We start from the raw sequence: 13,120 nt of genomic DNA on the forward strand, positions 1-13,120 counted from the left end.
TAGAGGCCTGCTCCACCTCCTCACTGTGGGGGACCCATGGCTAGACACCCAGCACACCCCAGTAGACCCTCCGATGGGCAGACTGGGGGAGTTGTTTTGTTCGTTGCCCAGGAGGGAAGGATGGAGCCCATAGGGATGTTGGCATCCTACAACCCTCATTCCACTTACCCTGTTGTTTTATTTGGATGTGTTTATTTTTCGCTCCTTATAGCCCTCCTACTTGAAACAACTAATGGGAAAGCTAGAGGATATCTCAAGGTCAGACAGCTGGTACAGGGCAGAGCAGGGGCTAGAACCCAAGCCAGGTGGCAGGCTGAACAGCCCTGAGATGCTTGAACCCCATGAGCGTCAGTAATAGTAAAACAGCAGCGTACCCAGTGCTTGCTCTGTGCCAGGCGCTGCTCCGAGCGCTTCACGTGTGTTAAGTCCCTGATCTCCTTGGGGACCTGTACAGCAACCGCCGTTACTCCCACTTTACCAGTGAGGGCATAAGCGAGGTGTGCCAGGGGCTGGGTAACGATGGGTAGGGCAAGCCTGGATCAAGTGCTTTAGGAAGTGCGAGCCCCCTGCTAGGCTTTTTCTTTTTTTTTTTTTTTTTTTCCAAACTTTAGAATTTTTATTGAATCTTCAATCATGTAAGGCACATTAGTGCTAAACTAATGGGATTTCAAATATAAAAACGTAAATGAGTAATTTTCACCTTTTCCCCCCAACCCTTTTTTCTCCCTCCATTTATTGTCCTCAGTTGTTCTCTCTGAGGGTGCAGGAGCAGGCATACCCCAGGAAGGAAAATTGACCAAATAAGAAGGCAATGCAGGACCAAATATTGGGGGTGGAGCAAAAGCAATAGGCATAGCAACTATGAAACTCGGAGGTCGAGGAGGTATAAAGCAATGAGCAGTAGGACGAGAAGGTAAACCGGGAGTACTGGAAGACAAGGGGAGAGACCTTGGCCAATTTTCCACGGGGTGCCGCGGGCCTCACTGTGGGAAAGAAACATGAGCCAGCCTTTCCTTGCTAACCATTCTTGTATTTCCTAGAGGCCTGCTAGGCTTTTCTGTACAGATTTTTCTATATATAATAGTCCCCCCTCCCCACCCCGGCGGTATAGATACCATCATTCCCATTTTACGGACACAAAACTCCAGTTCTGAGTTTTGTTTGGTATTTTTTTAAGATTTTATTTATTTATTCATGAGAGATAGAGAGGCAGAGACACAGGCAGAGGGAGAAGCAGGCTCCATGCAGGGAGCCTGATGTGAGACTCGATTCCGGGTCTCCAGGATCAGGCCCTGGGCCGAAGGTAGACGCTTAACTGCTGAGCCACCCAGGCGTCCCAAGTTCTAGAGAATTTAAAATGACTTGCCCCAGAGGTCACATGGCTGGAAGAAAGGGAAGCTGGGGTTTGAACTTGGGTCATCAGATGAGGAGCTGCTTCTCAGCACCGAGTCGGGCCTGGGGCACGTGGGATGGGGCCCTCTTCCTGTGTAACTCTGCGCGGGGGGCAGGCTCTGGCCTCCTGGCCCAAGAGTTAGACTTTCCAGAGGCGTGGCCGCCTGACTCAAAGAATAGCCTGCTTTTTCACTCAATTATGTGTTTTCTGTAAAAATAGAACTCTTCATTAAAACAGCACGGCACAGCCATCAGCCGGAATTACTAATTACTGTCCTTTAAAGAGATAATTCCCCCTTCTGTGCATTTGCCACACCTGCCACCACCCCCTCCCCCACCGTGGCGGGGCTCCCACGAGGGCCAGGAGCCGGAGGGATGGGGCTGTGGGACTAGGGGAGAGTGGACCATTGTGCAGGACACAGCAGCCCCCTTCCTTGGACGTCTGTCATCCCGAGAACCGCCCACAGCTCTCCGAGGCCTCGGTGAGTCCTTGTGGCTCAGACTCTTGTTATTCCACAAAGATCTGTTGAGCAACGTTAGGTCAGTCACTGGGGGTACAGATAGGAAAGCCATGGTCCCTGCCGGGCACAGGGTCTGCTAGGGAAGACTGGCGGCGATGGGGTGGGTGGCTGTTGCAGCACAATGTGCTCCCGTTTAACTGAGGGACAGCCACAGGCCCAAGGTGGCCCCTTCAGGTAGGCAGCAGTGGGCACACTCAGGCGTTGATTGCGTGTGCTGAGTGATTTTATAGGGAGCCGTTTTCAGGAACAGGAAAGGGAAGATGTGGACTCCTGGTGCTCGTGCCCTACACAGCCCATGTCCTTTCCTGCAGCCGCCTCTGCTCTGCACCTTCTCCTCTACCACCAGGAGCGGGGTGCTGCAGGGAGAGGCCGGGGAGGGGACACAGGAGAGAATGATCCGAGGCTCCAGGGAAGGGAGAGTGGACAAGATGACCTCTGACCCCAGGACAGTGCTTGCTTAGCTCAAGCCATCTTTACAAAAATATCCCCTATTTACTAAATATTTTTTTCCTAAGAAAACATTTTTTGGAAGGATTCATGTTCACTCAGTTCTAGGGAAGCTCACCCTAAGATATCTCCTCTTTCTGGCAGTGGGGAAAAATGAGTTGTCTTTGCCTCAGATGGGAACAGCTCCAAATCTTAATCCTTTTGACAAATAATTAGTAGGCTGATCCTGCCCCGGGAACATGGGCCAGGCAGGGCCCAGGAAGAGAGGGGGGAGGAGAAGGAGGCAGATGCCAGGCTGACTGCACATCTCTCAGGAACTTCCTCCATCACCCCCCAGCCTGAGCAGCTGGGCAGATGGGCAAAGGTACCCGGTGGGAACACCCAGAGATGCTGGTCTCGCTAATCTGCATCTTCCCACACCCCCAGGAAGAGGGCTGGCCCAGATGCAGACTCACACAAGGCTGAAGTGTTTCGTGGCCCAGCAGAGGCTGGGCCTGTTTATTGGCCAAGCACTGGCTGTGTGTGTGTGTGTGTGTGTGTGTGTGTGTGTGTGTGTGTGTCCCTGGGGTGCTGGACTGTGCGGGTGACATGGGAGGCCTTGACCAGAGCATGGCAATAGATGAGCGCATGGTGAGGATGGTGGCTGAGGGATCACCAAGCCTGGGAATGAGGTGGCCTACAAGGACCAGGGCACACATGCCACTTGGATTGGACCGGAGTGTGGAGTCCAGGACCCAGGACTCCTTCCCGTAACCCAGGCAGCCTCACCCCTGGTGTGGGACAGAGCTCATGGTGTGTTTATGTGGACTCTTGCTCCTTCTTCTTCCCCAGAGAAAACACTCACTTTCACATCTGCCTTCAGATGCAAGGCGTGGGAAGGGCATTCAGTCTCGTAAGACCTCGGTGTTTATTCCACATGGGCTTCCCCAGTGGAACAAATAGGAAAGTGCTTACAAGAGGGGGTTATGGCCACGGTTGCTTCACTTGAACCTAACGGGCTGGGCCTCCATCCACCCCCTCCTATCCCCTTCCTTTCCTACACCCTTCTTTAAGCCCCAGGAGCTACAAGGAGGACCGCCTGCCTTCCCAGACAGGCCACAGAGGTCGAGGGCTTTCTGAGAGCCCTCAGAGGCACAAGGCCTAGAGACTGCATTGCTGGGTCCACTAGGCCTACAGTTTGGGAGCAGGACTCCCTTCCCCCAGCCGCGGGGCAGGCCTGTGCCGGAGGACTAAGTGCAGCTGTGCGTTTCTCAGTGGCTGCATATAGGTCATGGCAGTTCACCTGGTGGGAGACGTCACTCCTGTTGCACTGGAGCCTGTGACATGCCCTGCTGGGTGACAATGGAGCTGGGACTTTGGCTTGGGTTTCTCCCTCCTGGGCCAGCGTCTGTCCACTCTGAAACAACTTCACAGTACAGGGTCAGCGGTGTGGCCGTTCTGCTCCCGGGAGGGCCGCTGCCTCAGGGACACTCCGTGGTTGTACTTCTGGCTCTGCCTGGGTGACTGTCCTCTGGGATGAAGACCCCCAAATCGTAAGGAGCCAGACGCTGTCATGTCCTGCCCAGAACACCCCCTGCTCCTCCCCAGGCCCTGTAAAACTTGCTTCCAGGCAGCTCCAAGTGGACTCGGCCAGCACTTTGCTTGCTGTGTGGCACCATAACCCACTCTGCAGTTATGAAGCATCACATGAGCAGATTCCTCCCCTCCGTCCTAACTGGGACCCAGCAGGGGAAGTGATGGTGTCAGAAATCAGTTCTGATTTAATGCGGATTGCGAGACCCTGAATGTGGCCAGATGGTTGTAAAAACACATATTTCCGCAGAACTGAGCAGGCACTGTGTGCTCAGCTTGTGCTGGGCTCTGGAGAGGCGAGGAGGACCCTGACTTGGCGGGAAACAGGGCCCTGGCCGACAAGTACTTGCCATCCAGGTGGGGATGCATGACAGGACACAGGACGAGGTAGATGGTGTCTTTCCCACCTGTAGGTAGGACCGGCCACGAGGTGTTTCTAAATTATTTGAATTTAAAAATGCTTGATACGAATTTATTTTCATTATTAAACTCATAAGCCTATGTGACAAAAAGATAAGTATATAAATATATAGATTTATAGATGGATAATATCTAGAGATATAGATTATGTAATTAAATGCTAAGCAAAGACTACTGAATACTTAGAGAAGGGCAGGGGTGGTCATGCTGGGGCTTCTCTGAGGACTAAAACCACTAAATTAAAATAGTAAAATAGAATTCTTTCAGTATATAAAACAGGCATGCCAGGGACTGAGCTGGTTGAAGGGGTGGGGAGGCCAGGCTTGCCCCCTGCATCCCCCAGCCCTCACGCCCAGCAGGTTCCCCAAAGCCCTGCCTGGAAGCACCGTGTTCCGGTGAGGCTCCGGCCTGTTGCATGGCTCTGGGAAGTGTCGCCCACCAGCTGCAGTGGCATGCCAGCACTCAGCCAGCCTTCTCATGCTGTTGTGGGAAGAACCAGGCCATCCATCCTGGCACTCGGGATAGAGAGAGGCCCTGTGCTGCGACAGAAGAGAGGGAAGGAGGGGAGGGGGCTCAGCAGTGCACCAGAGGCCTGCCAGCAGGTGTGTGAATGACCAAGTCCAACATAGTGAAGGGTATCCTGGAGGGGAATACAGCCCCCATGAGGACACACAGGAAGTCAGAGGGTGACATCTGGTTAGGAGTTGGCCTGATGTTCGAGGAGAAGGGTGCGTCCCAGCAAGGGCGATGACATGCAGCAGGGCACAGATGAGTCCAAGAGCCTGTCCCCCAGTTCAGGTTGCCAATAATACCCATATGAGCAGCACCGGGGCACCCAAGGGCGTGGGGAGGCGTGACAGGAATAGAAGGTCGCTGCACAAAGCCATTTGAGTTGATGTAACAGACAGTCCGGGCAGAGTTCTTTGCTGAGGAAGATCCCTCTTGGCAGTGCTCTGCTGTGAGACAGGAAATCTCAGGAGGTAATCTAGAGCCTCCTAGGATCCAAGATCTGGGAGTGGAGGATCCGACCAGAGGGTGACTGCTGGAGTGCTTGCCCCAGCCCAGAAAGGATGTGGTTTGGTTGAGAAATTCCGCGCTGGGTCACTCACGCTAATGGAATGTCAGCAGCCGTGAGGATAACAGCCTGTGTTGGTAGAAGTCACCGTATGCCAGCTCCGCTTGCAGCCACTTCTGTTCTAGGCACATGGTGTGGTCGGGTCTGTCACTCATCCTGACGCTCAGGGACTGGGGGGTGGGGGGAACCAGACAGGGGGTGGAGGTGAGGAAGGGGTCCAGCAGAGGGGAGCTGAAGAGGTGACATGTGGGAGGAGATGGGGTGCCAGGGGAGTGCTTCAGGGAACTGTCCTGGGAACCAGCTGCCTGAGGGGAGGGGCAGCCTTTGGATGGACTCGAGCCTGGATGTTCCCCATGCCTGTGGGAAGGGGTTTTCACTTCTCAGCAGCTGCTCCAGCCTCTGGTTACCCCCTTCCCCGCACTTCACCTCTCTCCCTCAGCTCCCACCTATGCCCCCCAACCCTTCTTTTCATCAAACACCAGCCCCAGCAGGATCCCTTATCTCTTTCTTCCTTGCACTGAGTCTGATCAACTTGTCACTTGATAATCAGCACCTGATTATCTGGGTAGTTTGTCATTTGAGCACTTAATTGTTACCTCTAAGGTGGAAGTTGGGTCTTCTACTCCAGATTCCTAAAGCAGAGGTTCCTAATACTTGCAGAATGATGGACCCTTTGGGAATCCAGGAAGGCAGAGTGAGGCTGGCAGGGCCAGTTTCCCCCAGCAGCTGCCCACCAGGATGCAAAGACCACATTTCTGCCAAGGCCTATGCAGTCCACACTGTGGGGACCATGGTTTCTGCTCTAGGGACCTTGTAGGCCAGCCACATTAGCAGATGTTCCAAGAAGGGCACGAGGCACCTGAGGGTCTGGGGAAGGCTACCCAGGGAAGATGGAATTTAATTAAGGTCAGACTTAAGAGGAGATGAATATGGAGAGGTGAGGCTGGATGGAGGAAAAGGGTGCTGACTGTCCTGTGGACAGGGGCAGAAAAGGCTCATGCATTTTTTATGAAAAGTGAGGAAGAAAAAGGAATACTTGCCTAGAACCCAAACCTCCTCCCCTGAAAAGAGAATCGGAACAGATTGTACCCTGACCCTCATTCTCCAGCAGCCAGTCACAGTCTAAGAAAAACAGGGTGTGAGAAGCAAGGAGCTGAGTGAGGCCCTTGAAGTCCTTCATGACAGTGGGAGGCCCAGTCTCCGTACTAGGTGAGGGGCCAGGGCTCCGAGGGAGGGAGGTCAGAGGGGAACGCTGGCCTCCTCGAACGGTGCCTGCAGCCTCAGATCACAGGATGCACCCTGCCTCGCTGCAGGACTCCACCTCTGTGAGGGCCCGTGTGCCAACCCCGGATGGGCCAGCAGAACCACTGGGCAGCGATCAAGTACAGGGCCTGACTGTCAGGTGGGTTTGTCCAACGGCGATGCCAGGATTAAAAGGGCCTCACTGCTCACCACCCAGTGAGAACCGGAGTCACAGCCTTGTTTGGGCCTCAGTGGCTCAGCCAAGTTCACATGCTGCCGGGGCAGCTGGTGTGCATCAGTGCGGCTGGCAGTACCACCGTGTAAAGAATGCAGTACTTCAGTAGCTGCTAGTAAATTGCCACTGCCTTGAATTTCCTAAGTGTCCCCAGCTGCCGTGACCCTCCCTAGGACCCCAGTACTCCCCAAAAACTGAAGGGCCAACATCTGGGACGGCAGGACACACGCCCTGGATCTGATGAGCAGTGTTCTGATGGTCTCTGCTGTGTCCAGGGCAGAGGGAGAAAGCAGTCGGCCCCCTCCTGTCGTCCTGCCTCGTGGTGGTTTCCTCTCCTTCAGCCCCCATCAGGGCCACATCCCCACATCCCACACCATCCTGACCTCAGAGGACTCCAGTTTATAGATTGAAAGAGATTCTGAGGTTGCTCTCTCCCTTTACAAAGTGACTGTTCTAAATGGTGACCAGATAGGACCTGGTGGCACTTAAATCCTATTGCACATATAAGGGGAGCTGGCTATTTTAGGAAACCCAGGGAAGACTTCTTTGATAAAGTAACACATGACTGATGACTGTCCTCGTGTATCCAGGGTCAGGAAACGGTTTGCAGTTCAATTTAGGAGATGTTAATTGAGCATCTATTGTGTGCCGGCAAGGTCGAAAGCCGAACTCTGCCCTTTAGGGGACCTTTCTTTGCCAGTTCCTGGCCTAGCTTCATTCCTTGACTAAAAGTTGCTTTCTGGGTCTGCTTCTCGTATACAAGGCCCACTGGGGGCCTGTGGGGCATGTAAATATAAAGCCATGTGTTCGTTGGGGACGGAGCGTACTGTGGGCATGGGTAGGAGGGGTGAACAAAGCAAGGGCAGTAGCCACACTTTGACGGTGCTTCGGCGGGTGAGGCAGGGTCCACGAGAGGGGCCAAGTGGCCGAGGTGAACCTGCTGAATGGCGGGGCCGAATGCTAGCCTGGGAGGAAAGCCAGGGGCAGGGGGGCCCTCTGCAGGGGCACACTGACCACTACCATCCTTCCCTGCAGCCTCATGTTCAGCAAGGTAAAGCTGGAACAGGTCCTGAAAGGCCCGGAGGAAGCCCTGGTGACCTGCAGGCAGATGCTGCGACTGTGGCAGACCCTGTACAGCTTCTCCCAGCTGGGGTGAGTGCTTGTCATCGTCCCCAGGGGGTGGCCTGGCAGCACTGGTGGGTGGTGGTTGCCAAGGCAGCAGCCCACCTCTGAGTGGCCGTGAGGCCTGGGGGTGGTGACAGTATTTTAGTCCCACTGCGCTACTAACTGCTCCCGGGGCCTTTTACATAGGCAGGCTCATTTTCACCTTTGACCATCCTCTGTGAGGACACAAAGGATCTGCTTAGGAAGCAGAAGTTCAGAGGAGTACAAAAGGAAGTCATTATTGAGCATCTGGGCCAGGCATGGGGATTGCTGCTTATATCTCAAACACTGTCAGATTTTATTCTCAGCCTAGAAAGGAAACTAAGACTCTGAGACCTTATAGAATTTGCCAGAGTCGCTCACCTGGTAAATGGTAGTGCTGGGACTTGAACCTCTGTCCCCTGAGTCCCAGCCCTCCTGAGCCCGTTGCTTCTTCCTAGCTCCATTTGGAAGCTAGAAGAGGGGGAAAGAAGCTGAATGCTCTCACCCACCATCTCCACACAACCTGTCTCCTACCACGGTCCCCAGCCTGGGTTCCAGGTTTTGCCTAGGCCAGATAGGCCCTCTGGTCCAAGTTAGAGCTGCTGAAAGTCTTTGCTCAAATCCCGTTGACACTGTGTAGCCCAAAGCAGAAGAGTGCCTTGTGCCAGGCAGGTGCACCATGTCTTCCTGGTCCTCTGGTGCTCATTCCCTCCCCTTCCCTGAAATTATTGGCCTTAGGGGACCCCACCCTGGTAGACGTGTTTGCATTTTCACCAGGACTCTAGGAGCCCAGAAGGCTTTCAGGGTCTCCAGAGGCATGTCTCTCTAATGGCAGAATTTACAGAGAGGGCCCCAGGGTAAAATGGGGTTAAAACCCTTGGGCAAAGTAGAGCTTGCCTCTTTGAAGGCCTTTGAAAGGCCTGGAAGTTTCCAGGGCAGAGCAGGACCCAGTGAGTAGAAACTGCCAGAAGGAGGCTCTGAGGTGAGGGACTTTTCAGAAAGGGAATGGGAAGCTGTCTGGCAGCTGGATGGTATGTGGATGAGAACCAGACAGACTGTGTGAGGGGGACCTGCACCGAGATGCCCCTTGCCACTCACTGGCTGCAGCCACTTGGGCCAGGTACACAGTCTGGCTCCCCTTCCAGAGAGGAGCTGTCCTTGGAGGTGGCAGGGACTTCCTCTTGCTGGATGGCTGGTTGCCTGCTCCTTCAGACGGTCTTGGCGGGGCCCCCCTGGGCTGCAGCCCTGTGCCTCCCCTCCAGGCACCAGATCTGCGGGGCTTCCCCATGTTTTCGAAGGGGCTGGGGCTGTAGGTTCACGCTGGGGTTGTTTTAAGTCACCACCCACACACTCATCTCTGATACGGGGGCCCAGTGGAGCTCCTCCTGGGTTCCCTAGGTACCTCTCTTGGGGAGCCTCCCATAGCTCCCCACCCAGGGTGGGGCTCAGCCAGGCCGGCTATCTGGAGTCAAATTGCTAGGACCAGAGGGTGCAATCCAATACCCACCTAGCTTTTCCCCAGAAGAGGGGGCATTCCTTCTGAACCTGGAGCCACAGAGCAGAAACTAGGACTTGTGAAATCTGGTTTGGGGCAGCTAAGGACAGGGGCCAGAATCCACAGCCTGAAGGTCGGGCCTACTGGCCCCACCCAGGCACCCCCCTTCCTCTGCTCCACCTGGGCCAGCCCACACCCACCCGTGCAGATGCCATCCTTCATGGAGCCTAGTGTCACCCAGCCACTGGTGCTTCAGCTCAGCCCTCTTGAACTTGGTCTAAGCGCTCATCGTGGACTCTCCTCCCCACCTGGCCACCAATTTCTTCAGGGCAGGAGCCGTGCTATGTGCTGGCCCAGACCCAAGTGGCAGAAGGTTCCTGAGATGGGCTGTTTCTGGAGCCCTAAGAATGTCCCCATCGGGCTGGGAGGGGAGGTAAGACAAGACGCTGCTTGTGCCTGCCCATGTTGCCTCCTGTACTCCTCACAGAAACCTCGTGAGATCGACCTCTCCTGCTTATCACTGCACACAATAAGCATGCTCATTTCAAGATGAGAAAACTAAGAATGACTAAGGAACTTTGCTGAGGAGGGGTGGCCCATGCCTCTGGCTCTTCGGCGTACCACACTCAGGTGCCCCCCAGGAGTAGAAGAGGATGGGGAGGAAGAGCACCAACCTGGACCCACTGTTTTGTGGATGGCATCCTATAAATGTCTACATGATGGCCATGCACCCACATGCCCAAGCTCAGGCCAGTGTGAGCCTAAGTTCAAATGGAAAGGACTGGGCCCTGGCCTTCTTGGTAGGACCATTGTCTTGGCACTCCTGTGAAGGGAAGAAGCCTCTGGCCCCAGGCTGGGCTTGCCTGCTCTCCTGCCATTTCCACTTTGGCCTTCCTCTAAGCTTCTTCAAGTCAGCAGGTTCAAGGGCAACCCAGAAGTAGGCAGGGCTGTCTGGGGGTGTGTGTGCCCCAAGATGGGCATAACAGGCTGTGCTGCCTTTCTGGGCTGGTAGCTCCTCTACCTCGCACTCTGAGAAAAGAGGAACCTCCCCAGCAGTGTGGGAGCCACAGGGACCTGGGGAATTGGGGCAGGGGAGATGACCATATTTGTTTACCAGCCCCCCCCCCCTTTCTGGCTCTTCTGGGGCTTCCTTCCCTGAGGAGTGGGCTGGGAGCATTTCTGGTGGCCCGTGAAGACCAAGCTTTCCTTGGAAGCCAGACCTTGGTGCCTACTATGTGCCTGGCCTCTGCTAGACATAGTGAGGGCAGCAAAAGGTAGCAAAGACCTCCTGTTGGCCTGGGGAAGCTTCTAGCATCATGCACGTCAGAGGAGGGAGAGTTTCTAACCCACATACTGCTGGATCCATGCTGATGGAGGGCAAGGGAGGAGGCAGCGATGAAGGGCACAGGGGCCATGGGAGGCTTTCTGGACGGATGAAGGGCACTGGGCTGAGTTCTAAAGGATGGAGGGTCTGGCTGGACCAAAAGAACAACAGGAACGATGTTGGTGGCAGCAGCAAGAGCAAATATTAGCTGTGGGAACAAAATGTGGTGGCAATAAGGAATAGCGGGGAGACCGATGACCCCGCAGGCACACGGTGGCAGCATGTATGTGTGCACAGCACATACGTGCTGGACATTAACAGCATGTCAGTGTAGCTGCTAGGGTAAGCCAGAATTCTAGAACCCCAAGCCTGAGGTCTGGTCTGTCCTGCCACTCTGGGGGTCTCCATCCTTCCTGGTAGTCCCAGCTTTGGCTCAGTTCCCAGGCCTAAACTCTCAGCCCCAGAGCCTGCCTGCCTGGCACAAGGCCCCCTTCTTCTTCCTGCCAGCCCTCCACCTCACTGGGGCCTGGCCTCCCCTTGCCTTTCAGAGGCCTGGAAAAGGACGGGAGCCTCAGCGAGGGTGTCACACTGAAGAAGCAGAGCGGAATGCACCTGACTCTGCCCGACGCACATGATGCAGACTCCGGTAAGATCATGCCCACGGGCAGCCGTCCATGTGGGCCTGGAGCTCACTCCCCCAGCCTGAGCACGAATGGGGAGGGTGGCACCTGCCCGCCTGGCCAAACCCACCCTGCTCCTTGCCAGCCAGCTGCAGCTCCCGAGCCTTGGTGCTGAGGAGCTGAGGAGCTGCCGTTGGGCATCTTTCTGGGCCCATCTGGCTCTGGGGTGGGAAGCGAGCAGCGGGAGCAGGCAAGGGAGGGACCCTGCCTCCTGGGCAGGGGTGCTGAGAGAAGAGCCAGGGTGGAGAGCCTGGCTGTGGAGCCCACAAACCGCCTCCCATTAGGCTAAGCCCGAAGCCAGGGTCTCCCACCAAAGCGTCCTTACTAGATGGAGTCAAGTAGAAAGGAAGGAGCTGAGCTTCACCTTACAGCTCTAAGCCCAAAGCGGACTGTTTCAGATGAACACCTCATTAAAGCGGAATGGTGGCAAAGGCACAAGAACCAGTCACGGGAATGGAGCGTGAGGGAGTTGTATTTAGTGGCATGGCTCCTTCTGTCCGCTTCTGTGGACGTGAACCAGGTTCCACCTTGGTTGTCACTAAACTGAAACCATCTGTGGTTTGCCCGTAGGTCTCCTGAGTTTATTGGCACCTTTATTGCCCCCGGGGGGGGGGGGGGCGGGTAGTGCTCGTGTTTCACCTGCCTGTGAGTTATAAATGTCAATGGCTTACATTTCCTGAGCAGGGGCCCATGTCAACCAGCACTGCCATGGACGGAGGGGTGGGGGTTCTCCAGAGGGCACAGGGTCTGGCCTGAGCCGTCACCCAAGCATCCGTCACAGCACAATCTCAAGTGGGACCTTCGTAGAGAGGAAATAATAATAGGCACCTGTGAAAACAGAGCGCAGAAGGGAGAAGAGAAAAACCCTCCAGTTTCACCATCCAGACCTTAATTGTGGCCTTTCAGGCCTTTTTTCCAGGCCTGTATTTCTTTCTTAGAAAAATGTGATCAAACACCTTTTCAGCTTGCTTCTGTTCACCTAACTGTATACCGTGAACATCCTTCTGCATCCATATCCGTGGTTCTGTGTCATTAGTATGACAACTGCAAGGTCTTGTACGATAACTCACTTATTTTGGATCTTTTGAATCACTCCCTATTGTTGGACATTCGGGTTATTTCTGTTTTCAGGATTACAGGCACCTTTGCCAATGTTTAGGACTGTCCTCTTTAGTGATAGGTTCCTAGAAGTGGGCTGGCTGCCCGGTTGCCCCTCCCAAGCTCCTCATCCCAGCGTGGGTGAGGGTACGAGGAGGGCCCTTCCTAGGGCATCTGTGAGCTGTTTCACAGCTGCCCAGAGTGGGGCTGTACAGTCACCGCTCCAGCTGTGTTGCTCAGCACCCTTCCCTCTTGCTCTGCAGGCTCTCGGCGAGCATCATCCATTGCGGCCTCCCGGCTGGAGGAAGCCATGTCAGAGCTCACTGTACCCAGCTCAGTTCTGAAACAAGGCCCCATGCAGCTGTGGACCACACTGGAACAGATCTGGCTCCAGGCTGGTGAGTGTCCCCAGGCCCAGTGACACCCACCCACCTGCAGAGCCATATCCTGCCCTCGAGGAGGGAGTGTGGGGG

General features: G+C 54.9%; 1 protein-coding gene across 6 annotated transcripts in view; it reads left to right on the forward strand.

The window, feature by feature from the left end:
- The window catches only part of TTC7A (tetratricopeptide repeat domain 7A), a 144,985-nt gene that overhangs the window by 111,425 nt on the left and 20,440 nt on the right, over window positions 1-13,120 (forward strand). For all 6 annotated transcript variants that reach the window (XM_072768251.1, XM_072768253.1, XM_072768255.1 and 3 more), the window contains exons 16-18: window positions 7,940-8,056; window positions 11,418-11,515; window positions 12,911-13,045. In XM_072768251.1, coding sequence (XP_072624352.1) covers window positions 7,940-8,056; window positions 11,418-11,515; window positions 12,911-13,045 — 350 coding nt within the window. The remainder of the gene's footprint in view (window positions 1-7,939; window positions 8,057-11,417; window positions 11,516-12,910; window positions 13,046-13,120) is intronic.

This window comes from Canis lupus, chromosome 11 (assembly GCF_048164855.1).
Source record: "Canis lupus baileyi chromosome 11, mCanLup2.hap1, whole genome shotgun sequence".
NCBI lineage: Eukaryota > Metazoa > Chordata > Mammalia > Carnivora > Canidae > Canis > Canis lupus.